The sequence below is a fragment of the Cucumis sativus genome, chromosome 3 (genome assembly GCF_000004075.3).
Source record: "Cucumis sativus cultivar 9930 chromosome 3, Cucumber_9930_V3, whole genome shotgun sequence".
NCBI classification, from domain to species: Eukaryota; Viridiplantae; Streptophyta; class Magnoliopsida; order Cucurbitales; family Cucurbitaceae; genus Cucumis; species Cucumis sativus.
In genome coordinates this window covers 12,746,171-12,773,183 of record NC_026657.2, presented here as the reverse complement: position 1 = coordinate 12,773,183, position 27,013 = coordinate 12,746,171, and the positions used below count along the sequence as shown (strand labels likewise).

The window sequence follows — 27,013 nt, the reverse complement described above, 5'->3', positions numbered from 1 at the left end:
GCAAAGCTTAATTTTATAACATTGAACCTTAGCCTTTTTTGCATAAATAATTCATGAGATATAACATAAAACATAGAATCTTTAAAATCTTTGTTTTCGTAAATTCTTTCTACCTTTAAATAACTATTTATATCTTTAAATAGATCTTTTGATTTCTACAAATATATGCTTGCTCATTTATGTTAATTCTATATCCTGAAAACTCGGTCACAATAGTAACTAACTTAACCTACTGTGCCTGATAACTCAGTCATGACTATATCATGCATGACATCGATGAAGATAGCATAGCTTTGTACATGACTATAACATGTACAAGTACTTACAACCTACAACTAAATGTAGTAATAAATACTATTTCATAAGTTTATTTGCTAAAGTATTTATTATCATTAGCTCATCCTCTAGTTTCTTCTTTGCTACACTGTTTATCATTTTGTTTCAACAAGTTTCAATCGAACTTTGTTTTTTCATCATTTTCACATTTTACGACTTCATTTTTGTTTCACTCTCAATTTGACATGCATTCCAAAGATCCTAGGACTTCCACTAATGTTGATTACATTCTAGATTTCCAAAGACTTCTAAGTATTATAACCCACTGAACAGTTTTTGTAGTTTTTTAAGAAAACGAGCCATTGTCATTAACCATAAAATATTAAAAAAGAAAAGGAAAAAAAAGAGAGAGCAGAGAGCAGAGAGCAGAGAGCAGAAGTAATTCAAACTCAAAAAAGATGTATAATTAGTTTGAAGTTGAAAGCCCAAAAACAAATTATGCATTCTCTTTGACTTTTTGAAAGAAAGAAAAGAAAAGAAAAGAAAAAGTATTTACTTTTATAGTTACTTAGCACATAGCACTTAGCAGACATCCAAACAACCCGCTCTTTTTTCAAATCTCAGATTCTCAACTTAGAATTCGCACCTCAACTGTTAAGATTAATTTAAGCTTCGATATTCCCCATAAAAAAGGTAATAACATTTGGTACATTGAAACAGCATCTCTTTACTCCCCCGTTACAGTAGACGTTACCGGAACCTCTAGCGCTTTCAATCCTCTGCTTTACTTCCAATTACTTAACATACTCCTCCACCTTAACCGTTGGTAACATTTGAATTCACCTCCTTTTTCGGGTCCAAAGAACCAATCCAAGATCCTCAAAGATGGGTTGTACAGAATTTTTAAGGGAAGACTTGTAGAGGATAATCCATGGGGTTCCGACACGTTTATATGACTCGCAGGGTATTTCTCAGAACACGTGGTTTTGAAAGAATATTTTGTCGGAATCCTCCATTTCTAACGTCCTCTTCAAGAGATTTGACTCTAAAATCAGAAACTTGGGTGCCTGAAAGAGCGAAAAATAGAGAGGGTTATTGAGATTGACCGGTGGGTGAACGGAAAGTCTGAGTTTTCCGGGTGAATGATGAACCAAAATTCAAAAGACTTGCTACCACCTGGCTGGACTGTGAAAGTCAAAGTGAGGAAGAGTGGCAAAAAGGATAAGGTACTGATTTTTCTTGTCAATGGGTTTTCTTTCCCTTTGATTTCTTTTTACTTGCATTTCGTAGATCTTTAGCTGTTTTGTAAGTTTTATGTTCTACGTTGCTGTTACAACTAGCTCTTGATTTGATTTCACTCTCCTGCTCAACTTGTGTGCTGTTGGTGTATACGGAAAATGTGTTCTTTTTGCCTTGTTAGTTAGTGGTGGGAATGCAACCGAAGTCCCATAGATAAGGCCTAAGGGACGATAATGAGTATATCTTCGTTATTATGAGGAGGCCTTTTGATTTCATTAGTACGAGGCCTTTGGAGTGTTGCTCACCTAGGTGTTAGAAACTATGACTTCTGATGGGAAATTTTGGCTGTGTAGACAGTTAAAAGAAAGGAGATAGGTGACTAATATTTGGGGAGAAAGTGTGTTGTCTTGTGTATGCTTCTGATATTGGACCTATTTGCTAAAACTTTCCTATGACTTTCTGATCTGAGTAAATGACTTGCCTTCTTCAGCTCCTATGGCTATGATTCCCTCATATAATTTTTGGCCAAGTTTTCCCATCAGTTTAAAGTTTCTATTTGCGTTGTGAATGAACTATCTCTTGTTAGGCCCTTTCTGTTTAGGCTTGTGTGAAACAGCAAACTGTAATGTCATTTTTCATTCAAAAGATGCAAGATGCAACTAAAGCTTGCGTTAGTGTAACTTCCATTAACATCTTAACAAAAGAACATGTTTCTTCCTCCTAATGTCTTCTGGTTATTTGCTTTTGGTATTCAAATATGTATTTTTTTTTTTTTTTTTGATAAGAGAAAAAGAAAAAGGTATTCAAATATGTATTTGATAACCATGAATCCTATTATCATGTGGAATGTTAATACGAAAAGGAAGTCTGTATAAAGATCAGATAACTGATGGTGGCCAATAATGTTCTGTTCATTTTAAGATAAATAATTAGTTGGATCTTTGTGACTGATTCTAATGTTGCAGTATTATTTTGAACCCTCAAGTCAAATGAGATTTAATTCTAGGGCAGAGGTGTTTAGATACCTCAAAACTGCAGCTATCTGTCATCCTGAATCTGAAGAGAGCAGAACCGTCAAGGAACCAGGGAACAATGTCTGTCAAAAAAATCTACCCTCTACTCTATTTTTTGTGTTCCAATTCGCTGGTCTTTTGGATTATGAACTTTATTGATTTTTCTTTAAAAACTTCTATTATTCAAGCAATCTAGGTGGAAGTTAAGAAGACTATAGCAAAAGATTTACCTACTGGATGGATCGGAGAAATCAGAGAAACGAAGACTGCTAACAGAATAAGAAGAGATTCAGTAATTTATCATCTATTTCTATTTGTTGTGTCCTTTGGAATTTGGATATACTATCTAACCATGCACTCTGTTTCATTTATATATTTAGTGCCTTAAAGCTAGTGACATGCTAAACAACATGAATGTTAACAAATGAACTTCTGTTTGCAGTCTTACATTGATCCAGTAAATGGAAATGCACTTCGTTCAATAAGGGATGTACATCGGTATCTAACAAGTGGCAAGGTGAGCCGATTAACACATAAATCAAGGAACCAGAGAGACAACAACATTGAGTTTCAACATGATGAAATCTCTGTAAGTGTTCTCGAGGTACTCAAAGTTAAAAATGATTAGGGTCTCAAGAGTTTTCATCAGTTGGTTCAACTATCACTTAATGAAATAAGTGTAGTATTTTGGAGTGATGCCCCTCGTCGGTTCTCTCTCTCCAATGTGGGTCCTTGCTATTCACATAATTCAATATTTATGCCCTCATCGATTCTCTCTATGTATCAACGGCTGAAATTTGGGTGAATTCATCTCATCTAAAATATGTACATAAATTTTGGACTTCAATCAGGGATCTCAAATTGATGGAACCCATAAATAATATTCTAGTAACTACTTGGCAATCAAGGACAATTTGAGAGACTGAAATGTCATCAAGATTACACTGAAATGTTAAAACCAATATTGAATTAGGATCGTAAAACATGATAACAGTGGAGAATAGGGTTGGGGGGTTGGTTTGAAAAGGGTGGGAAGGAAATGTAATAGGGATTACACACCGGGCCCAAAGCCCTCATTCCAAATGCAGGTTTGAAATTACAAACCATTACAAACTCATTATATTTCAGCCTCCCAAACAGACCCTAAGTATGGTTGTATTACAATAGCGCAAGGTTTCTTTCTCTCTCGAGAATTAGACTGTAGAGTTGAGATTGGAAACAACTTGGTTACTTGCTTGTCCCTAAACATGGATAGATAAGTAAATAACATCATTTCCTTCTTAATTATTCTGTTTCTTTGACTAGTTGCACTAAACATTCCTGCTTCTGAAGTATTTTAAACCGGAAGTGCAAAAAGAAAACTGTTTCAAACTTAAGTTGATTATTCTTACCTTAGCACTAAATTTCTTATTTCCTTCTCTATTAGTCACCTGTTGTCTCCAAGAAAGAGGTGCTAACTATTGGCAAAGCAAGGAGACAGATTATATGGAGTGAGAACACATCAGAACCCAGTGAAATGGTGGATGGTGAAGCTATGTTTCCAAATGCTAGTGTTGGAGAAACCGTGCTGTTTCCAATACCTGACCCAAGCCTTGGTATTGTTCTGAACATGCAGCTTTAGTGTGACATACTTAATTTGACAAACACCCCATTCTTTCCTATCTTCATCACTTATCTCTGTGTAAAGTAGAGGTTTGTTTAGAGTGGAAGGTTCATGCTTTTTAAACAATCTAGCTAAAGATTTCAGTTTCTGTTCTAGAAAAGGGTTTTTTCTTCCTTTCCTTAATTTTTCTGAAAAAATTGAAATGAAAATGTTGAGTGCTTCTGCCAATTGAAGATTATATCTAATGTGAATTTTTAAATTACCGCAGGAGGGATAAGTGCTAAGCCACATTGCTCAACTCCAACAGATGCAAAAGGTCTCAAGCAATCAGATGGAAAGAACGATATTTCTGAAATTGTGTTGACACCTAAAGAATTTATCCAACACAAGTGCCCAATCGAAAATGGAGCAACAAAGGGTGAGAGTAGAAAGAGACAAAGGAAAACTAACGACATAAACTTGCCACGCCGTGCTTCAAAACGACTTGCAGGTCTCCAAGCTGAGCCAGTGCTTCAAGTTAAGACAGGTCGCCGAGCACGTTCAGTTGCATGTGAGGAGTCTGATAAGCAAGTAGCCAGCACAACGAAGTTGGTGGCATTTCAATGTCCTGAGAATCCCGATGTAAAGCATAAAACAAACAGCACAGCTGACCCTTCTAAAATTAACACAAGTCCAGATTCAGGTGGAAAAGCACATATTTGTGTCGACTTGTCCATCGTTATGAAGATGAAATCTGCGGATGCATATGAACAGCAACCAAAACCTGAATCCTCTCTGCCTCCAGAGGACGTTCTGGAAAAGCATGTAGGCATGGTGGAAATTGAAGATAAGGCCAATGTTAAAAAACAAGGCCCTCTTCTTAAACTGCCGATGGAGGACTTATTGACTGATCCTTGCATTGCATTCGCAGTTAAAACACTTACTGGGGACGTTTTGGATGCATCCATAAGCTCAGATGCATCACTCACGCCAAACCATGTTGATCCTTTCACTCCCTTTACTCCAAATGAGAGGTGTAACTCAGGACCAGAAAACAAGCTTAATGAGAAAGTGGCATGTCCAGAACTTCCTGTTGCTCGAGTTGGGAAAGTCGAAAATAATGTTGAGAAGCTAAAATCAACTCTGGAGTTGCCAGTTGGTGAAATATTTTCAGACCCTTGTATAGAATTTGCCATTAAAACTCTAACCGGTGAAATCCCACTCGACAACAATCGGGATATTGAGGATTACTTTTACCAATTTAGCACGTCAAAAACAGAAAAAACTAATGAAAATGCCTCAGATCAGCCTGGTTTGGATTATTTCTGCAAGACTAATGTTAGCCAGAAGCAGCAGGCTATCCAAGCACTGGGTGCATCTCCTAAGATTAACTTCCAAACCTGTGGAACAGGTTTGCACCACCAAGAAAGGAACAGAAACGAGTTCCAAAGGCACTAATACCAACTTCATAAAATGTACAGTTTTGGTTGGCAGCATAGAAAAGAAAAAAAAAAAAGTTTTTCTTCTTGTGTACCTTTCCCTTTTTCATGTTATATTTACTAGTTTTTCATGTTATATTTACTAGTTTTGTTAGTTGTGGTCAGGCAACCCTCTTTTGCCCAAGTTTTGTACCTTACCACATGGGCAACTTAATGTGCTGTATGCTACAAACAGGACTTGATTTTGACTTAGTTCTAAGTTACCTTCTGTTAGCTGACCTAGTATGGGTAATTTAATTTGCAGTTCAATCTAGATTAGTGTATCTTTAAGTTGATCCAATCATGATAATAAACACTGTAATACATTGAAATTCAACGTTACTACTGTAACACTAGAAATTAACAACTTACTAGAAATTAACAACTTTATAAAATGGATGACAAAATTCAGATGACTCGTATGAAATAGGGTCAGCCAAGAATGGCTATGAAAAACATTCCCAGGTTCAAACACGTAATTCTGTACTTCAGTGGTGGGAATTCTAAAGCTACCAATTAGCCTTTGAATCAATATTATCTTTACATTTTGTAGTAAAGCTAGATAACAGGAAGCCAGATCGAGTGGATGCTCTCGGACAGGAAGATGTAATTCGAATTAGGGGCCTCTAACACCTGTAAACGAGAAGAACATTCACAATAAGTACCAAAAGTCAAGTGGCAAATATGAAGCGTTTCAGCTTGAACGGTTTAAAAAGAATGTAGAGAGCAAACAGATTTCCTGGGAGAACCTAGATTTCTAAAGCATGTAGGATTTAATATGGAACCTGGTTTGTCCACAAGTTTATGGAAGAAATATAGACCAACTATAATTGTTTCGTATTTGATCTAAGCAGAACGGAGACCAGCCCCACCTGCTCGAGCTCTCAATATTTCGGTTCTTTTACTTCTTTCCATTATATCTACCAACCATTCGACACTATCCTTTATCCCCATCCTGTAACGAAGAGAATGAAGAGTTTCAGTTTTCTAACATGTTATCTGTAGGTGAAAGCTAATTTAATGGATGATAACGGGCATAAAGCAAAGATTAAGATGTCTACCATCGCTGGATCTCCATCCCATAACCCATTAGTTTGCATATAATAAAAACCCAAATGTCAAGTTCTTGAATTTACAAACTGGCTACACACACGTACCCATCATAGCCAGAAACAGCTTCAAACATGTAGACTCTTTCGTCCAACTTTTTAAGATCGAGATAGCGAGAAAGTTCTTCTGCTGATACTGCTTCCGGAAGATCCTACACATTCATGCATTCAAATGATGCCACGACCAAATAAATGTAAGAAAAAAGCAAGATGTGACAACAAATTTGATTTTGTGGAGAAAATATTAGGTATTCATGATTGTCAACAATATAGCTTAATTTCATCAATCCTTCAAATGACCGAATAAATAAATTTCAAATTTATGAACAAATTATTCATCATATTGCAGCAGGGTTCATAGTTTCATGTTATATGAACTTGTCCTTAACCAGGAAAAAGGTTATCAGAAAAGAAAATGTGAAAGAGTTCAGCATATCCCTGGTTCTGACCTGCTTGTTTGCTAGAACCAAAAGTGGAGCTCCTTGCAAATCCTCGTGTCGAAGAACTTTCTCTGGGAAAGAAATCCAAAATAATATCAATGCATCATATTCAAGTTCAGATCATGTAGCCGTAGAACCCTTCTGTTACCAATGCAATTAAGATATGACCATCCTATATTATCACATACCCAGTGCAGATTTGGAATCTTCAAATTTTGAAGGACAAGCAGCATCAATCACATAGATCACAGCATGTGCCTCTTCATAATATTTTTCCCAAATAGAACGAAGGCCAGGCTGCAATAATTTCAAAAGAGAAAAAAGAACTAAGATAAATAAGATATTGAAATCCCCTTTTCTAACCCCCACCCTCAACCCCTCACAAAGATGAAAGAGACAAATTCTGCAGAACTCAAGCAAAAACTTTCAGACTTTACATAATGTATTTTGCATAATGAAAGAAAGGTAGCACCATAAGAATCTGCCGACTTAAATACCACTACAATATATGACCAGCACGGTTAACGTGATGGATTTCAGCTCAAACAAAAACATGCATGTGTTGCATTCAATGATTTCATATAACAAGACATTGGCTCATTGTATATCCATACCTGACCTCCCAGATCCCAGAAGACAAGCTTTGCATTCAACACCTCAAGACGCCCAATATTGAGTCCAACAGTTGGAACAATCCGATCAGGGGAGAGCCCTTCCAAGTTTGAGTATAAGGACTTCAACTTCTCAAGCAAAGTCTATAGGAAAGAGATACAAGTAAATGGAAAGAAGTTAGTAAGTCCAGAAAGGTGCTAAAAACATAAATGGAAAATCTGATGAAATAACTATGCTCAGTTAGTCAAGTAAAGAGGTTTACTGTTTTCCCCGCCTTGTCAATTCCTAGTATGAGAACATGAAACTCTGTCTTACTAAATAGGTACTTCCACAGGCCATAAAATAAAGAAAACATTGTGTCTTTTCAGTTTACTCGGGTATTAGTTTCTCTTAACCCTTGAGGTCAAACGTCATCACTTCAAACCCTTCTTTGGCCTATTTATTCTGCAACTCCAAAAACAAGATAGAAATAACTTCCTTGAATATCGAAGAAATCAAATAAAAATATAGATCATAGCTCCACTAGAAACTACATTCAGACTGTAAATTAGCCCCACACCCCTAACCTTATTGTTCTAGAACCAAAACAGGGGATGCAGAGCAGACAAACGATACAATAGTAGTGACAAATTGTATAAAGAATCTAAGACTGGGTATGAATTTCTCTTCCTTAAAGCATCAAACCATGCAATATTCGCCCTCTTAACCAGAATAGTTACAACTTAACCATTGGGACAATCACAATAAGCGAATTGATTTCAACCTCGTAATTGCTTTTCATTCATTTCTAGGAAGGCGATTTGAGTTTTTAGTCCAGATTAAAATAATAAAATACAATTAAGCTTCAACAAACTCAATGAAAGATTTTGTTTCAGCGCAAGTGTCAACTCTCTAAAACCATCAACCTGCTCCATAACTAACATCCCCCCCCCCCCCCCCCCCCGGTCCATTGGATATCTTCAACTCATCAGTATACCAGACTGTTTTCTCAAACTGTATGTTTGGTTCCATAAGAATTCCAAAATAAAGCTCAAATTTGGAAATTCAAGCAATCTGCGAAAGATTTTGCAAAGTCAATGAAAGCTCAGACATAAAACTGCATTCCAAGCCTGCTTAAAACATTACTGAAATTTAAAAGCAACTACCATTGAAATGTATTGTTGTGGAAAAGGGAAAATACAATACCAAACTCCCTGGCACCATCAAATTTTAATTAATAACACTCTCACAATCTCACTCAAAAATCCATACTTGCATAACAAATCAAATATGGATTCTTAACACTAATTCCAAACATCCCATCTACAAGACGGAGAAGTATTTTTCAGGGGCAACAATCAGCATATAGATTACGGAAATTCAGATCCACGAGCTGAAACTAAAATTACGGAACAAGGTATTCCAAATGACGAACCGTGTGATATGTATCGAAATCAATTTCATATAAGAATTTTTGTTACTCGATACATTAAAATAAAAAAAGATCAATTGAACGCCCGAAACAATTCCAATGGGAGACGGGAGAATTCCATCATGAAAAAGAGTGGAAATGAAAATGGAAAAGTGCCGAGTTGAGATTCGGGGACCGAAAGCTCAAATATGGAAGAAAATGAATCAGATCAGGCAATTTGAATAGATTTTGATTGAAACCCATTAAAAATTCGGATCGATAAATAAGAAAATCGGATTCATACTCTTGGAAAGGAAGGATTACTGAAAGAACTGCTACAAGTGTAGGGCTTTGGCTTCCAGTGCAGCAAATACGAGCTCCCACCGTCTGAAAGTAACCGAAATTCTGTCTCTTCGTCAAATAATTATAGAACCAAATCAAGCTTCTTGTGTTTCGATTTCTCCCGATTGCCGCAATTGCAACACAATGTTCTCTTCTTCTATCAATACCGGTATTACCCCCACCCCTACCAAATTACTAATTGTTTTCCTTTTTTCTTTTTCTTATTTGGGGATGGAGGAGAAGTGGTTAAAATTAAAGAAGTGCATATTAGTTATTAATCATTAATTATCATTCAACCAAGAGTGGTTTAGTGTATCGAGTGATGTTCATAAATTTGGAGTTAATATGTTGATGTTAGTAAATTTATGTTTTGGGTTTAGAGTTGTGATAACATGTAATTTATTGGTAGATGTGGAAAATTAAAGAAAAAAATGAAATTTCTTAATTGGGTTTATCATTGAATTAATTGAGTTATTTTCACCAATTTCTAAGTTTTTGGGTCAAAATGTCCTTAAATTTTGTTGGACAACTTTTCCTCATCTCTTTTAAAACATTAGTCATATTACTAGTTGGAATGATGTACGCAATAATAACTTTATTTTACAACTATTATGGTTGCATTGCATACGTATTTATATCATCATAAAGTATCAAATATTGTGTTTGCTTCATTATTTGGTGAGACTAAAAAAAAATGTTACGGGGATAGACTATTTTACAATGTAAAATGTTTCAAATAAATTCACTTCTTTCTTTTGATGAAAAGCTTTTGGTAGCAAACTATGCTTTGTAACGAGCAATATTTCTATTTGAAATTTGTTTAAAATCAATGCACCTATTTACACTCAATGGCTTTCTTGCTATCTGAATCAGAAGCTATATAAAACTCAAGTTCTTTCATCTTTCATATATAATTGTCATTCAAGGAGGATTTGAAGCTGGGGTAAAAGAGTTAGCACATTAGCAGTGTAATCTATTGTGCCACAGAGCAGCAAAATCGTTGATACCTATCTTACAAGAGCTTGAAGTTCTATTAGTGCTATTGTAGATGAAGTAGTAGATCACAGAGAGCTATCATCTATGACAGATTCTTGCCATAGAACTTTGATGAACAAAAATTGTCCTGAGTGGTGAAGGAATAGGAATTAAAAATACAAATACAAATTATTGTCTAAGCAATAATTGATAAATATAAAGAAAACATTCAAGGTAGTATTGTTTGTAATTGACTCCTCCCCATTGTAAGTCTTTTTTTCAAATTAATATTACCAAGAGTATTTGTGAGATGCACCTTGCATTAAGTCAAACTTGAGATATGTAGTAAAATTGGTTGAGTCAATCCTTACAACTAATTTAGCCGTTCAATAGGGTTGATATTTGTTATTGTTGTTTATACTATGATTTTTCTTGAGACTTAAAAGACTCACTCCTTTAATTTGTACAACTTTGATTGGACAAATATATGTGAATTATCAACAAAACGATAAAACTTATGTATTTCATTATAGATTTGGATACGGAAGTTATGTATAGAGTATAGTTAGATGAGAAGAAAGCATAAACAACCACATGCCAATTTGAAGAAAAACAATAACAATGGACTCTAATTATACGTGGCATGATACCAGAGGACTATTCGAAAAGATTCCACCACAAGGGCATTACATGTAACAAAAACTCCTTGATTTCGCTAGTTTAAACAATATCCGTTGAAACTAACAGAGTCTCGATCAAGCTCTCGAAAATCCCATTTCAATGGCTTCCCAATCACCGGCTTCTCTTGCTTCCCGAATATGCTCCGAAATTGCTTCCATCTTCTCCAAACCCACGCAACCCTACGCGCCGCCGCTCGAAATCTTGGTCTCCGAGCTCTCCTCCGTCGCGGAACGTAAGGCTAGGGTGTTTCTTTATGGCGTCGGCCGTGAGGGCCTAATGCTCAAAGCCCTCTGTATGCGCCTCGCTCATCTCGGCCTCTCCTCGCATCAAGTTTTTGACATGAACGCGCCTCCAATCGCCGGTTCTGACCTACTAATTGCGTCGGCCGGCCCGGGGGGATTCTCGACCGTGGATGCAATTTGCTCCGTGGCCAGATCGAAGGGCGGGAGAGTTTTGGTTCTGACGGCCCAGCCAGAGAATGGGTCGTCTGTGAAGTACGCGGATGTGATTTGCTACGTTCCGGCGCAGACCATGGCGGACGATGAGGAATCGGGGGAGGCGGCGGAATGGCGGCCTCTGCTTCCGATGGGGAGTTTGTATGAAGGAGCTTTGTTTGTTTTGTTTGAGATGGTGGTGTATCGGATAGGTGAGGTGTTGGGAGAGAGCCCTGAGGCCGTCCGATCACGCCACACCAATCTTGAATGAATGGATGAGATTCAGTGTGATCGTGGTTGGATTTTTGTTTTAATTTTAAATAAAGATTTTGTTTTCTTATATACGTATTATTGAATATATTTTTGGGAAGACAAATCTATCCTTCCATTCAAAACAGTTTCAATTATGTATACATCCATTAGCCTCTTCAAAAAAATCTATAATTACTCAATCAACTCCATTTACTCAATCCAAATTGTAAGGATGGATTGAATTAGAAATAGAAAAAAAAAAAAAAAAGAACAAACTCATCAACCCAATTCAAATTTGTTTCGGTTGAGTCTTGCATATTCAACCAATATGATCATTTTTTTTTGTGTCAACTCGAATATTTTAGGTTGTACCATGATTTTCCTTCAACATAATCTATCTATCCTTCTGGTTAACCATGGTTTAATACTATTCAATGTTTGAAATTAAAATCAAATAAATTGATTAATTTGGTTTTAAAAAATTTCCAAATTGGACTAAACGGTTTCATTAAGTTTTCAAATTGATTTGGTTGATTTTTAAAATTGGTTCGAATGTTCACTCCTACTTGAGACGAGCAGTATCCATGAAGATGTGAGTTTTCAACACAATTGATGATATGTATTGAGGTGTTGTCTTTGCTTGAGGATCTCTGTGTGCCTAATAAGTTCGATTATTCTAATTTTTAGGTTGAATCATATTCCTAAGTTTTATTTAATATAATTCATGTCGATGTGTTGATTAACTTTTTACTAGAAATTCTTTTAGAAGAAATTAGATGATGAATGATCAAGACTCGTATAGATGTCATCAAAATGGTAATGGCTCTTGAGGGGTGTGGGTGCGTACAAGACCCACCCATTTGGTCGAGACCCTCGCCTTTGGGTTTATTGTTTCATACTCCTATGATTATTATTTGTCGTTATTTATATTTCAAAAATCATCAAAATTGTTTATACATATTTGCATTTGAACACCTAAATTTAATTTGATATCCAATTCCATTGAATCCAACTCACAAAATTGACATGTGTCTTTTCTTCTAAATTTTTAATATTATAGTCAATCTAAAATTTTTAATCGCCATTAATTAAAACAAAGAAAATATTTATAATCAATTAAAAAATTCATTCAAAATAAAACGTTAATTATTGTATTATTCAAGATATTCATCTAGTGGATAACAAAAGGATTGATAAATGTTTCGAAATTTAGATCGATTTTTAAATGTTCACATACTATTTTGATTCGAAATGATCTTGTATTAATTATAAAAGTGGAAAAGTAAATGGTTTGACTAAAATAAGATTTGGACGTTGGACAGTGGGTTTATTTTTGTGTTTGGATATTGATAACTTAAAAAGAAAAAAAAAAGTTGTCAACAAAGTTTGCTTTATTCAACAATTATGTTTCCGATGAATGCAAGATTCAATTTAACTAAATTGATGCCTAAACTAAAAATAGAATAGTTCTTTACGTCTATCTTTTAATCTCTTAAACCCTATATTTACATATCATCTAATAATCTCTAAAAGATATTTTATTTTTAGTTCAATTTTTCTTTTACATATATTTAAAAACTTGTTTTAAAGTTAATTATAATTACTATTAGGATAGGTTTGGATAACAAATAACTTTGCTTTTGTGTTTACATGTTAAAATATTTGGAATTTAAATGTTGGACTTTTCAAATATTTTAGAAAATTAATTTATGTATTTTGGTATTTAAGATAATTAATATAGGAAAGTTTGTAAATAAAAAAAGTGGAAAAGGGTAAAAATGGTAAAATTGATCAAATATTTAGATTAAATGGTAAAATGTGCGGTGAAGTATTGGGATGAAGGGTAAATATTTCTTTTATTTTTTTTAATTCTTAAAAATAATAAATAAAAAGAATCAAAGGTAAGTTGGCAAGTAATTAATGTAATCATAAATTTAATTTAGAATTATTTATTAAAAAATTTATCGTAAATAACGATAACAAGATTATTGACGATATTTATAAAATATAACAAAATTTCAGATATTTTATGGATGAATAACAAGCTTTTATCAATACCACTAATTGGGTGGATTCACTTATGAAATATAAAGTTTTGTTATATTTTATAAATATTTTAGTACATTTTGTTAAATTTATAATGCACTTATTTATGATATATTTTCTATTAATTAATTATTGAATCACATAAAATAAAAACAAATGAATATTTTTATATTAAACATTGATTTTATTATTTTGTATTGATATTGAATAATTAAGCAATCAAAGTATACTTCTTTTGTTCATGTGAAGGATATAGAAATTACGTCCTAAGATTGGATAGGAATGAAAGGAAAGCAGGTAAGTATATAGGTGAGTGAAAAGATATTTATTGTAATAATTAAGTTATTTTTTGGTTCAGAATTTAGCATGAAATGGAAAAATAGGTCTAAAATGAAGGATAATAAATGATAATATTATGTAAGAAATAAATGGGTGTATTGATGAGGTATAATCACACAAACTCACAGCCCTTCCGTGAGTTGTCCGCTTAAGAAATAATATGTGATTTTAAATTTCTATGTATTTGATGCTTTCAAAAGAAGAAAAGGAGGAAATCGGTAAATATTTATAATAATCATAATATTATAAATCGAGGAAGAAATAACTTATAAAAATGGTGGGACAAAACTTAAAATTTATGAAAATATTATTGATGGGCTGGCTGGGGGTTAATTAATGAATAAGAAAAGAGTAAATAAAAAGGGATAGTTGATGATATGTACCCAAAGTTGGTTTGATTGTAATAAGATATTTTGTTAAACATAATTTAATGAGACGATAAACAATTAAATTAAAGATGATGGAGGGAATAGTAAATAAATATAGTAAAAAAGAGAAAGAAAGAAAGAAAGAAAGAGGAAAATGGTCAGAATCGGCCAACTGGAATAAAAGTGAGTGTGTGTGTGGGACACAAAAACCAGCCTTCAGATCTTTTTCCTTCTCTCTCTGTTCACCTTCTAAAATATCTCTCTTTTCACTATTTAAATCCCCTCTAGATATTTTCACCACCTCCCCCACTACTCTTTTTCTCTCTACTCGCTCTCTCCATCCCCCACCTCTCCCCCTCTCCCCTTACTATTATTATCATTATGCACTTTCCTAATTTTATTCATATATAAAAATACTTCTTTTCTAACTCTAATATACCTCTAACTCAACATCTTAATTCAATTTGCTACTTATTTCTAATTAATCAATCCACTGTACGCATTATTAAATGATCAATAATGCCTATTTGCATTCATGTCATATATGTAGCTTCATCAAACTTATTTTAAATGTATATCACTAATTCTACACGACTTATTTCATATAATATACCTATCATTTTTTTAAACAGGCAATTATAATAGTTAAGATACACAATAGTAATAGTTGTGTGTAGGGTTTCCATGTAATTTAAGTTTCTTCTCACCGTAATTACAATTTACAATTTACAAGTTGTCTCATTCTCAATAACACAAAATGTATGTATATATATAAAGTCAAAGTTCATATTGTTTAAAAATGGTTAGAATTTAGTTTTTAAAATTTTTAAAAATTAAAATTTAATCTATATGATTTAATAATCTTATATATGTCGTAAAAATAAAGAATACGCATATCCAAAAAAATATAATACTATGGTTATAAATAAAATAGAATATATAAATAATATGGATAAATAAATTAAGAAAGTTAAAAGAAAACAAATTCTCTCCACTCACTAACTCCAATTTATTTGAATTTTTAGTCGATATATATCTCACTTATAGGCAAAATGGCAAGTAGGTGGTGACTTAAATGAACACTAATGGTGTGTCATATTGAGATATATGTGAATGGAGTAGTTATGAATTATCACTTGGCATAGACACTTAAAATGAACATCTACTGATATCATAAAATACTTTAATGGTCCACTTGGTGGGCTAATAGATCTACATATATCTTTAAAACTAAGTGGATTTCTCCTTGATTAACTTGAGAAAAATGCATTGTCAATTGTGAATTTTGATTTTCTTAAGGAGTTCCAAAAAAACCTACCACATCCAAGTTTGTTAGACTTGATGGATCAAATATATCATTATCTTGATAGACACAATCAACCTCTACATTTTCCCCATTTTTTCTTCTCTAAGGAGACTTGGTATGGAAATATTATAAGTGTTTCGATTTATAAGACAAACATGCGATCAATGTCTAGTCGTATATATCAATAGTTCTTCATCCATTTTTGTATTCTTATATTTTGTGGAGCCTTCACTTTAATACTCATCATTTCGTGTGGTTTTTTTTAAATTTAATTATTATAGTGACCAACACCGAAAATAATAATTATTTTTTCCTCTACCACAATCTTTATTACTTCGACCACAATCCCTTCTGCGATGAAAATTCACAAGATCACTCGCCTCAAGGAATGGTTTTGTTCCAATTGTTCAGGATTTGTGGTTTTTCATCTACAACCTGTTATTTTGTTCGGTAACAATAAGACGAGATGATTTCAAAATGTTTTGTAAAACTTTTCTCTCGATATTGCTGCTGCCAGATCATATTTAATATATATGAAAATAAAGTAGCAAATATTTTTTTTCAACATGTCTAATTCTAAATAATATATTCAAAATTATAATAACTTATTGATTTAAAATTTTGTACTCTCAAATTTATCCCATCATAACGAGCTTGCGCAAGATGAACTAATTTTAAATGATTAATTATTTTTTTTTCAATTTACTCCACAATGTACGAGGATCTTTTATTGTTAAATATTCTAATTTTAAATCCTTGATGACAAAGGAAAATAATGACTTTTACTGTTTCTTGATTGGTTGTTGTATTTCTTTATTTAATTGTATCTGCGAGATTCATATTCATGGCGCCGAGATACATCTCACATCAAGAACCTATGGTAACTAATTGCTATCGTTGATGTAAAGGTTGTAAATTCTAGTTTTACAAGATCGGACATGGTAACATTATTTTAAAATATTATAATTATATCAGAAATTTAATATACATAAAATATGAAAAATAACATTTTTATAATAAAGTGAGAAAATCCTACCTACTTTCAGTGGAGGAGTAGGCTAGAGTTAGCACTCATAACGTGTAAAAATGAGGCACAACCAAGAAACGCATATAATATATATATATATATATATTATAACAACATATATAAATAGTATAAATGAATTAATTAAGAAAATAAAATCTCTTCACTGACTCCAATTTATTTAGAATTTTAACCTATATGTATCCCTTACATATCCAATATCAAGCCACATAAACAATAAATGAAGTAATTATAAATTGTCACTCAAAACGAATATCTATTATTAATAATAAATAATTTTATAGGTTGATAAAAAAGAATTTAGTCTCTAGAATTTAAAAGATAGAATTGTTTTATAATTATGGGAACCCTTTTGTAATGGTTAAAAAGATATTTTAAATATAAGGAAGGTTGTTTTAACTTTTTTTAATATGGGGGAGGTTATAAAAAGTAGGTGAGGGAGAGAGGGAGAGAGGGTGAAAGGCGAGTAGGGGAAACACATGATTTTAATGTGTAGTCGCGTTTCAGAATTGGGAAAAAGGAAACGCCAAAGTCGCCAACCCTATAGCTTCTCTTCTTTCTTTGTAAAAGCGCTTCTATAAAAACCAACGTAATTAAAACCCCACCAATCCAGTACATTATATTCATATCTCCCAAACCCATCGGAAAAGTGTTTTTTCTTCTCTTTCTTTCTTTCTTTCTTTCTTTCTTTCTTATTTCTTCTTCTTTCAATTCCTCTCCCTTCAATTTTATGTTCTCATACACACCTAATTATTAAACCCATGGAATCGCATGTGCAATTCACCCAAACCGGGCCGCTTTGGACTAATGAGAAGCACATGCACTTCTTGAATTCCGTGGAAGCTTCTTTCGTCCGATCAATGTTCCAAAATCGCGCACATCGCCGCGGTCTACGGCTGGACCGCCTCTTGCCGGACACCGCTGACTCAACCCTAGATTCCCCTCATAACCACACCAAAAACCATCCCACCTCCGGTCAGTTTAATCTTACATTTTTTAAAAAAACTTTGTAATTAAAAAAAATGCTTTATTTATTTATTTATTTATTTATTTTTGTTATTGTTATTATTTTGACTAAAAAGGACCGACCAAACAACGTCTATCAAATAAGATAAAGAAAAAAAAAAGTGAGAATAGTGAATATTCCTTAGGAAGATATTTATGTATGATTTAGATATCACAAAATTATTTCTTAAATAAATAAATAAATAAATAAATCACTTTCCTCTAACTCCAAAAAGATCATTAATATTCTTTGCTTGCATTTTCCTTTTTCTTTTTTTGTTATTTATTATTTTAATTTATTTTGGGTTTGATCCAGGAAGTGCAAGAATCAACGGTAGATCTACGAGGAGATCTAGGAGGATATCATCTCCACCGTACACTTCAACTCAAGATCAGGCTAGTGCAGAAACTATATACTATAAATTTAAACATTACATTTCTTTCTTTCTTTTATCTCTACTAATAATAGAAATGACCTATTTGTTTTTGTCTTTATCTCCTTCTTTTTCCATCGAAATAATTATGCTGCCTTTTTTTTTTTGCGGCTGGTGTGGGTATTTTGGAAATGCCACGTGGATATAGATTATAAAATTAAGAAAAAAGTGATCATATCCGTAATTAAAGCATATAGCTTTGTGCTCCCACATCTAATTGGCTAAACTCTAATTATTAATTTTTTAGTAGTAAAATTGATAATAGAAAAGAGAAGAGAAGAAACTAAAAATATCTGGTTCAATTATTAAACAAAGCTCAGGAATGATGGTTATCTTGTAAAATACACAAAAAGAAGTTATAAAAAATGGTATTAATGAATGAATGAATTATAGAATTGAAATAAAAATGTGGAATGGTTTTGTGTGAAATGACAGGTGGTCCCACAGATGGAAAAGAGAGCAGTTGAGGATGAAGATGAGAGAGACCATCCCATGTCACCTCTCAACTAGCAAATATATTCTTCTTCTTCTTCTTCTTTTAATCTTTATATCTTTTCATTTTAGTTTTTAGATCTTTAATTAATTATTGTCTGAACAAACAAACAAACACAAAGATGGGTCTAATTCAGAAATTAAGTGAATTTCAATTGGCTTACTTCATGTTCAATTTACAAGTCATATTTTACGTATGACATCATGAGGTTGAATTAATTACCATTCACCTTCAGTACTGCTTTACACATATTTTATTTTACTTGTGTTAATTACATGATTTATATTTTCTAAGGTTAGTTTTTAGGTATGTTGTTGTGGTTCATCATCTAAAGTCTAAACAATCATTTATATATGTATTGAATCTTCATCTTTAAGCTCAAACAACAAAGGTCATATCAATACTTGGTATTGTGTTAAACTCATTTTGGTCATGTATTTATTAGGATGAGTAGAGTGTATTGTAATTGTGATCATAGAAGTGAAGCATCACCATTTAATATAATAAAGATGTGTTAGTACAAATGCAACGAACGTTCAAAAAGAACCCCCATGTGTAGGCAGAGGTTTAGATCGATCAATCTTCTCCTTGGGCCCAAAAGCCGAAGTTAGATGGAAGCGTAGCCCAAGGGTTGAGTTATGTGAGTCGATTCAATTATTTCGTAAATTAGATTGGATATACGAACTTATTCTTTAAATATGGGAAACACCGTCTAAACCTTTCCTAAAAATAAATTGGATATACATATATTCTAATTTTCTTTCAATTGGGCCAACACGTTTTACCCATATCTGAATCACCATGTCGGGACGGGTTAAAAGGCCAATTCAATCTCATCTATATGCACACTAATTTATATATATAATATTTTTAAAAATAACGAAAAGATTAAAACTATTTACATAATATAATAAAATTAACTCTCCATACCCTTTTAAAAAAGTTCTTTTTCTTTTTTATTTGATAAGTAGTTTCTTTTATTTTTATATTCTTAACAAATTCTCACTTCATTAAAATTTATTGACACCGGGTTCCAGTTGTAACTTAGAGAAAAAAAAAACTATATAAATAAAATTTGAACTTTGGTTAGAATAGGAGTTGAAAAACATAGTTGCCACTAAACCATCTACAAATATTAAATATTAATTGGTTTTGTTTATACATATTATATAAAGACAATAAAATTGAGGAGGGCTCGACCCCTGAACCTATACTAAATCCACGGGTGTATATAAATCAATAGTAATAATTTAATTTCTTAAAAATTCAATTCAACAACGTAAACAATATATCTTCATCTACACATGCATGAAAATTAAATAAATAAAAAAAGAGATGGTTAAATGTGTAGTAGTAGTATCCATAGGGCCGAGTTGAAAAGTAAAAATTTATCAAAAGATTCACTCTATTCACTTTGAAAATTTTTAACCGATGAGAAAGTTTCATACTCTAATGTAAACAAGTCTTCAACAGCTTACTGCTTTTAAATAAAAACAATTAATCATTTCAAATTCGATCACAATCCAAATAACTAGTCTAAATCTAATTCAGTTTTGATCCCTCCAACAAGAGGTTCGTAGATTGAGCCATTGAGCCATGAACCTATATTTAAAAGGTTGGACCGACTCAAACCTAATCCCAAAATGTTGATGTCAATAGTCGGATTTGAGGTTGGGACAAGCTTGAGATTTTGAGTTGGAATGACTTGTGGAAAGGGAATGAAACTAAGTTTCAGGGTTGACATGAATTTTTAAGATTTAATTATTTAGCTAACTTTTTAATATATTTTCCCTTTCAAACTTGAAGTACATTAAATTGGTTGAAATTGTTGTAGAACACAATCGTTGGGTCAAGATGTTCGATTGAAAGAAGCAATATTTCTGTTTGTATGATCATTAAGTCCATACATATATAAAACATCATAAATCTAATAATTAAGATGTGTTTTTGTGTGTGGGCAAATATATATATATATTTATTTTTTATAGAATACCACCTCTAACAAATTGGGCATTTAAAATTTAAAAGCATATAAATTCACATATATATCTCAATGGTCACAATTGTACAATTTCTTTTTACGGCTTAAACCATTCTTAACCTCTTTTTTCTTATCAACATTCTTTGCTCATATCAATCAATTAATTTTGATAGGATACAATTGCTTGAATGAAAATGTGATTGAGAAGTTGTGTGTGTCAGTTTGACGCATATGGGTATATATATGAAGAAGAATGTAAATCTGAAACATCAGGATTTAACCGTTGAAATGTATTGGTAGAAATACATCCTTTAAAAGAAAGTTGCATCCAATATTTGAAAGTCTCAATTATCACATTATTCACATTTTTTTCAATATTTATATTTTTGTTCTAACTTTTTGAATCACACAATTATTACAAATGGTACACAACTATTCAATTAGAAACTCATTTTCACAAGTGGTGTACTATTTCATAACATATTTTATAGAAAGCAACTCTAAAATTTTAAGTTCACATAATAACGTCTATTTTTTATTAAAAAAATACAATTAATATAATATGGTAAGATATATAATTTAAAGATGATACAAAATGGATACAAAAACTTAGAGAAGACATAGGGTAAGACAATAAAGAAGTCTGGTATTTATAAAATAATGTTCATTTAATCTTAAATTAAGTTCCATTCTAAACTAAAGTTAGGTTGATTGGTATCCCATTAATAACAAATAAAGCAGCTATTCAAATTAAATCTAAGTTTATTTTATCATATGCTTTTATCCCCACTTTTCTTTCTTAGAGAAGATCATAAGAGAGACCATTACCGATTTTGATTGTTATTATATGTATGTATAAGCGAAAAAGCATATATATATATATATATATATATAAAATGTGTAAGTATAGTCAAAGAGAAGATATTTTTTATTTGATTTGGGAATGTGGGTTTGATTTTTATTGTGTGGGGTTGTTCTTTTCCTAAATTTATTTATTGGATGCAATGGAAAGTCATTAAAGTGGATGAGAGTTATGTGGGGATAAGGGAAAGGGATTCATCAATATAAAGTGTGTGTTGCCAAAATCTTATCTTACTCACATTCTTTCGTTAAAATTTAAACAATTTTTTGTATCGGAAATCATTTTCATCAATCCTTTTTATGAGGAAGCATATGCTTAATGTATATCATCAAGAAAGGGTTTAAAAGGAAAATAATAATATGATCTTGTGAAGAGTCCGTTTTCTAGGGTTCCATAAGGTCAATGGTTTTGATTTTTTTTTTTTTTAATGAACCTATCACATCATTAATCTTTCAAGAACATATTCTATCAATAAATAAAATATCTATAGAAGAGAGTATACGAGAAAAAAAGATCTTTATATTATTCTTGTTTTCTTCTCATAACTTTTCATTGTTTTTGTTTAGTTACTTATGACAACTATTTGTCTTTTCATCTTGTTTGAATGTGATGGTGACCATATATATGAAAATTCACTATTTATGAGTAAACAATAGTCACCTCATTTGCCACACAACACAATATTCATATAAATATTTTATATGTGTAGTTCAATCTTCTTCTTTGTGCAATTATTTGAACTCAAAAAATTACAATTAGTTGATTTCTTAAATAATTGAGTTATGTTAATATGATAAATCACTTTCAATTAGTTCAACAGTTATGAGATAGGGTTGAACTTTCAACCTCTAATCAAATGATTTTTATGTTATGGAATTAATTTTGGATAATTATCTATTAAAAGTATCAAATTCTTTACAGATTTGTAAGAATAAAATATTTCAAAAGTAAGTCATGCATATAGACCTCTTTTAAGTCATTGAATCCTGTTGATGATGAAATTTTTCTGAAGATGTTATTATTACAAAATATTAATTCAAACGAGAGTTTGGAAATGAAAGAAGGTAAACAAATAAGGTGTGTGAAGTCATCCTAGATAATAGTTAGGCAATTAGATTTACTAATCTCCACGCACAAACGGTCATCTAGGCGAGATGGCTAAGAGTTTTTTTCTTTTTTTTTTTGCTTTAATCTTGAGGTGGATTGGCTAGACAATATGAGATGTAATAATGATATTAAATCCGTTTCTTTACTACAAATCATTATGATCATTTCGCATCCTAAAAGAATTAAACGTTTTAATTATGTTTTTTTAATTAATTTATAACATTTCCAAAATTAAATTTTTTTATTTAATTACTAAATGTTTTGATTCTCATAATTAAGTTCCAATGTCCTCATTCTCCTCCACTTATAAAGATCTTTCGTTCTTCATTTTTTTAAAAATGAGAAAAACTAGAAAAGCTCTCTTTAAAAACTTTCTTTGAAAGATTTTGAACAAATAGTGTCTATTTGAGTGTTGATCCTCCAATTAGTTTTTAGTGCAAAAGTGAATTGAAGAACACAACTGTTTTATCCTGGAGACGACGAGGCTTTTAAAATCTGATTGTACAAAGAAGTAGAGTCGCAAAACATCTTCAAAAGAGCAAGATCCACGACTCAACCTCCTTTCTATTTTGCAGTAGACATATTGACAAGAGCCGTTTTGATTAGGTAAACTAATCATTTAGACGAACTGATTAGTACGTAATAAATTTCCGTGAGCTGATCCTTAGGCATTCTAATCTCTACACAAGGCGAGACATCGAGTGTCAAAACAATGCGAAATACAAATATTCACCAAATGACATACAAGGTGAAATACTCCTTCTACGTAAATTGCAACAACAAATACTCTAAAGCCTCAAGTTGTGTTTCTAATTATTTTCATAATGAATTTAGTGAATAATGCATTTAACTTCATCTCACAACATCACTCCAATTATATTTAAAGTCAAAACATAGTTGCCTTACCAGAATTATATTTGAGATATTTTTTAACCTAACCGAATTAATTAAATTATTTATGAATATAATAAAATTTTAAAATCTATTAATGGTTGTCTATCATAATCTATCATCAACAAACAATGACATTTTGCTATATCAAATGTGTATGATGATTAATATTTGTGTTTGGATGTGTATGATAGTTAATGTGTAAAGTTAAATATTGTTGTTAAGTTTATTGATCATTACCACGTACAAAATAACATGATAAACCATAACAGAAATGTATATAACAAAGTTTCAAAATTTTACATACATTTGATAGAAATCAATAGAAATTTATTAGTTTGGTATGTATTAGGTTAAATATTGTAAATTTGAAATGAGGGAGATTTATTTGAAGCGCGTATTTTCATCAACCATCGGTATTCCAACCTAACCGTAACTATTACCTAAGAATCTGCACCTTGGGCCGACCCGATTCAAGACCTTCCGTTTTGACACCGCTCAGCACCGCCGTATACAGCGACCGAAACCAAGCCCAATGGTCGAATAGTGTTGAATCCAAACCCAAACCCAAACCCAATACTTTTTCTTCTTTACCAAACCAAGTTGACGACGGACTCGGGGAATCTCCATTCTCAGAGATCTCAAGCTTCAAAGACAGTCTACAAATCCCCCACAAACAACCAAGCAACCACCTCTTCACGCTATGTTGCTACAAATTCTTTCAATATACAGGAATTTGCTTCTTCATGTTGCTCTGTCTCTCTCGCTTTCTGTTTTTATCATCTTCTTCAATATCCCATCCATTTTCCTTCATGGCATATTCACTTACATCCACCCCGATAATACCAACAGCGGCGTCCGAGCCGCAATTAGACGACCTGACAGTTCTAGCTCCGGCACTGGACTAAAGGGGTACCGGAACTTGTCCTCAACTGCTGCCGCTGAGATCAAGAAAAGAACAAAGTCGAAGGACAAGGCTGAGTTTGATGAAAGCAAGGCGCAGATCTTCAGGTTAAAGCTGGATGAGAATCATCTGCAAACGCGGATCTATTTCAAAGAATACAGAGATGCTTTCACCTTTTCATTTGTGGGTATTTCTTGTTTACTGCTGCAAATTTTCGTGGGTGCATCAAAAAATTCTGGGGTTTGGGGAAATGGGATTTTTGTTCCTCTTCTGTTTGTGATCTTTGCTGGGTGTAAGCTATTTGTATCTCTCACAAAGGTTGCTTTTGAGAAATCTGCTTCCAGAACGTTGGATAGGCAATTAAGTTTACTCTTTGGAGTTTTTGGGTTTCTTTTTGGACTTCTAACTTGTTCTGCTTTTAGTCCTCTTATATTAGATTTTGATCTCCGTGAAATTGGTGGTATGGGGGCATGCTTTGTTGCTATCTTAATGGGGTTGTGTGCTGGGTTTTTGTTTATACCTGCAACCAAAATCACTCGATCATTTTGGCTTGGAACTGATCAAATTAGATGCAATTTGGATATGGTTTATTGTGGATGGTTTTCTAGGATAGTTTTGTATTCGAGTCAGGCAGCCATGGCTTTCACCACCTTGCTGTGGGTTAACCCATTAGCTGAAATTTTCATTAAGAAGAACATTGGCGAAGGTACAATTGGACATATGTCTAGTGAAATTCGAAATGCTGACAGATTGGTCGGAAGCATAGGATTCTCGAAGGAAGATTTTGCCAAACTTAGGCTTTGGTGTTTGACACTATCTGGTTTCTTGCAAATCATTGCAGTAAGGCAGAACTTGCAAATGTATCTGAACGAAGCTCTGTTATCTTGGTACCAAAGATTGCATGCTGGGAAAGTTCCTGACTTGGATTTCAGTAGAGCAAAGGTTTTTCTACATAATCACTACTTATGTGTGTCTGCTTTGCAGTTTTTTGCTCCACCAGCCTTAGTTTTGCTTTTTGTTGGGTTATCTCAAATTGATATCAACTCTTTCAAAAATACCAATTTGGTAAGTTTTCTTCTTCCCTGTTCTTCTTTTGTCAACCAAGTGGCTCTGTTAATGGCTTGGTGGATTGTCTCCGTACTGACTCTTTATACATCTGCCACCATTGTGCTATATCGTCGTGGTATCTTGTATGTTTCTTGACAATGTGAAATATGTGTTCTTTTTTTTTTTCTTTCGCTCTCTCGCTATTAAATTTTCCCGGAATTTTGTCCATTGAGTTTAGACTGCTGTAAGCTTTTGAGCGAAATGAGAACAATTTGGTTCAAGCCATGAAAATATCCATATATTGTGCTCTTGAACTTCATGAATCTTATTGTACAAACTAATGCCGATCGACGAATCAAATATGAGATGGTTTTTGTTGTTACGGTTTTGAATTTGCATTATGACTTCTCAGTGATGTCTTCTTCAATCTTCGCCAGTTCAGGTGTGTATTTCGTTTGAATGAAGCAACATATCATATGAATTGAATTGAGTTGTCTAAATACTTCATTCTTAGTTTTCTGTTCATTCTTAGTTTTCTGTTAATGAGATTGCTTATGAAATGTAATGTACAATGGGGGGATTCTCTTTAAGGCGTTGGATTAAAAAAAATGTCTTAGAGATGAATAGCTCAGGCTAGAGGATTATCCTTTCCTTCCTTTTTGTGGTGGGCGATGTCTGAAATTGATTTTGGATGAATTTTGAATGTAATTTTCTGATGGTACAATTCTTTTGTCTGAGGATGAACATAATATGTTTGATAACCTCAGTAGAGTGGTTTTGGGATGGCCTCAAGATTGAAAGTGAATCTGGAGAAAGATTCATCTGCAAGATTGAGCCGTGGAAAGAATATTTGTAAACTTGCAAGATTGGGGGTTGGGAGTGTTTTGAGAAAACTGGAGAAATGGAAAATTTTCAGCATTTCGAAGTGTTGATTGTCAACATTAGGTAATGAAATTCTTTTTCCAATTCATAATATGTTTCACCCTTCCTATTCCAATAAAGAAATTGAGAGTTCCATTTGGAATTGGCAATGGAGAAAAATCTCAGTGATGCAGTTGACTAGGAAATTGTGACTTTACCTTTAGAAAAAGTTGGCACTAGTGTTGGGAATTTGAAGAAAAAGAATGTGACTTTGCATACAATATGGCTTTAGCGGTTTCCTCTGCAGAAAGGAAAGTTTGAAATGTCTTAATTATCAAAAGTCTCGTCTCTAAACACTTTTTTATTAACCCTCTCCCGAGAGATAATGTCTTGTGTTAGAAAGATCAACTATGGGTACTGGGTACCCTCATCGTCCGTGTGTTTAGGGTTTAGGATTGATGTAAGTTATGTGGTTCACTAATAATATGCTTATGGGACAAA

General features: G+C 32.8%; 5 protein-coding genes across 9 annotated transcripts; 4 read left to right on the top strand and 1 right to left on the bottom strand.

The window, feature by feature from the left end:
• Positions 1-1,034: 1,034 nt before the first annotated feature.
• LOC101215200 (methyl-CpG-binding domain-containing protein 13) lies at positions 1,035-5,822 on the top strand. Of its 4 annotated transcripts, none has more exons than XM_011652841.2 (6): positions 1,035-1,502; positions 2,481-2,609; positions 2,725-2,820; positions 2,971-3,117; positions 3,955-4,123; positions 4,400-5,822. In XM_011652841.2, the coding sequence occupies exons 1-6, from the start codon at positions 1,419-1,421 to the stop codon at positions 5,566-5,568; spliced, it is 1,794 nt and encodes a 597-aa protein (XP_011651143.1). In that variant the 5' UTR covers positions 1,035-1,418; the 3' UTR covers positions 5,569-5,822. The 4 variants fall into 4 exon arrangements, with proteins under 4 accessions (XP_011651143.1, XP_004140849.1, XP_011651144.1 ...); XM_011652842.2 differs by having other exon boundaries at positions 1,040-1,502; positions 2,501-2,609; XM_011652843.2 differs by lacking the exon at positions 2,481-2,609 and having other exon boundaries at positions 1,040-1,502.
• A 70-nt stretch (positions 5,823-5,892) lies between these two features.
• On the bottom strand, positions 5,893-9,780 carry LOC101216877 (ADP-ribosylation factor-related protein 1). Of its 2 annotated transcripts, none has more exons than XM_004140731.3 (8): positions 9,444-9,780; positions 8,012-8,193; positions 7,752-7,892; positions 7,326-7,434; positions 7,147-7,208; positions 6,746-6,849; positions 6,461-6,543; positions 5,893-6,221 (listed from the first exon to the last, which is right to left on the bottom strand). In XM_004140731.3, exons 2-8 carry the CDS (start codon positions 8,102-8,104, stop codon positions 6,205-6,207), a joined length of 609 nt encoding a protein of 202 aa, XP_004140779.1. In that variant the 5' UTR covers positions 8,105-8,193; positions 9,444-9,780; the 3' UTR covers positions 5,893-6,204. The 2 variants fall into 2 exon arrangements, 1 of the variants encoding a protein (XP_004140779.1); XR_004215216.1 differs by having other exon boundaries at positions 5,949-6,221; positions 6,374-6,543.
• Positions 9,781-10,999: 1,219 nt separating this feature from the next.
• On the top strand, positions 11,000-11,968 carry LOC101217276 (3-hexulose-6-phosphate isomerase). Its single transcript, XM_004140732.3, has one exon. The coding sequence runs from the start codon at positions 11,237-11,239 to the stop codon at positions 11,840-11,842; it is 606 nt and encodes a 201-aa protein (XP_004140780.1). The 5' UTR covers positions 11,000-11,236; the 3' UTR covers positions 11,843-11,968.
• A 5,427-nt stretch (positions 11,969-17,395) lies between these two features.
• On the top strand, positions 17,396-19,093 carry LOC101217506. Its single transcript, XM_004140733.3, has 3 exons — positions 17,396-17,902; positions 18,249-18,328; positions 18,802-19,093. The coding sequence occupies exons 1-3, from the start codon at positions 17,689-17,691 to the stop codon at positions 18,874-18,876; spliced, it is 369 nt and encodes a 122-aa protein (XP_004140781.1). The 5' UTR covers positions 17,396-17,688; the 3' UTR covers positions 18,877-19,093.
• Positions 19,094-24,134: 5,041 nt separating this feature from the next.
• On the top strand, positions 24,135-26,043 carry LOC101217739. Its single transcript, XM_004140734.3, has one exon. It carries the CDS (start codon positions 24,404-24,406, stop codon positions 25,805-25,807), a length of 1,404 nt encoding a protein of 467 aa, XP_004140782.1. The 5' UTR covers positions 24,135-24,403; the 3' UTR covers positions 25,808-26,043.
• Positions 26,044-27,013: the final 970 nt, after the last annotated feature.

Coding starts and splice junctions, on each gene's coding strand:
- LOC101217739 (XM_004140734.3), top strand. CDS start 24,404: ATGTTGCTACAAATTCTTTCAATATACAGGAATTTGCTTCTTCATGTT.
- LOC101215200 (XM_011652841.2), top strand. CDS start 1,419: ATGATGAACCAAAATTCAAAAGACTTGCTACCACCTGGCTGGACTGTG. Junction 1,503..2,480: donor AGAGTGGCAAAAAGGATAAG/GTACTGATTTTT, acceptor CTAATGTTGCAG/TATTATTTTGAACCCTCAAG. Junction 3,118..3,954: donor TTCAACATGATGAAATCTCT/GTAAGTGTTCTC, acceptor CTTCTCTATTAG/TCACCTGTTGTCTCCAAGAA.
- LOC101216877 (XM_004140731.3), bottom strand. CDS start 8,104: ATGTTTTCTTTATTTTATGGCCTGTGGAAGTACCTATTTAGTAAGACA. Junction 6,850..7,146: donor TGGTTCTAGCAAACAAGCAG/GTCAGAACCAGG, acceptor ATGAATGTGTAG/GATCTTCCGGAAGCAGTATC. Junction 6,544..6,745: donor GCTGTTTCTGGCTATGATGG/GTACGTGTGTGT, acceptor TCTTCGTTACAG/GATGGGGATAAAGGATAGTG.
- LOC101217276 (XM_004140732.3), top strand. CDS start 11,237: ATGGCTTCCCAATCACCGGCTTCTCTTGCTTCCCGAATATGCTCCGAA.
- LOC101217506 (XM_004140733.3), top strand. CDS start 17,689: ATGGAATCGCATGTGCAATTCACCCAAACCGGGCCGCTTTGGACTAAT. Junction 17,903..18,248: donor CAAAAACCATCCCACCTCCG/GTCAGTTTAATC, acceptor GGTTTGATCCAG/GAAGTGCAAGAATCAACGGT. Junction 18,329..18,801: donor ACACTTCAACTCAAGATCAG/GCTAGTGCAGAA, acceptor GTGAAATGACAG/GTGGTCCCACAGATGGAAAA.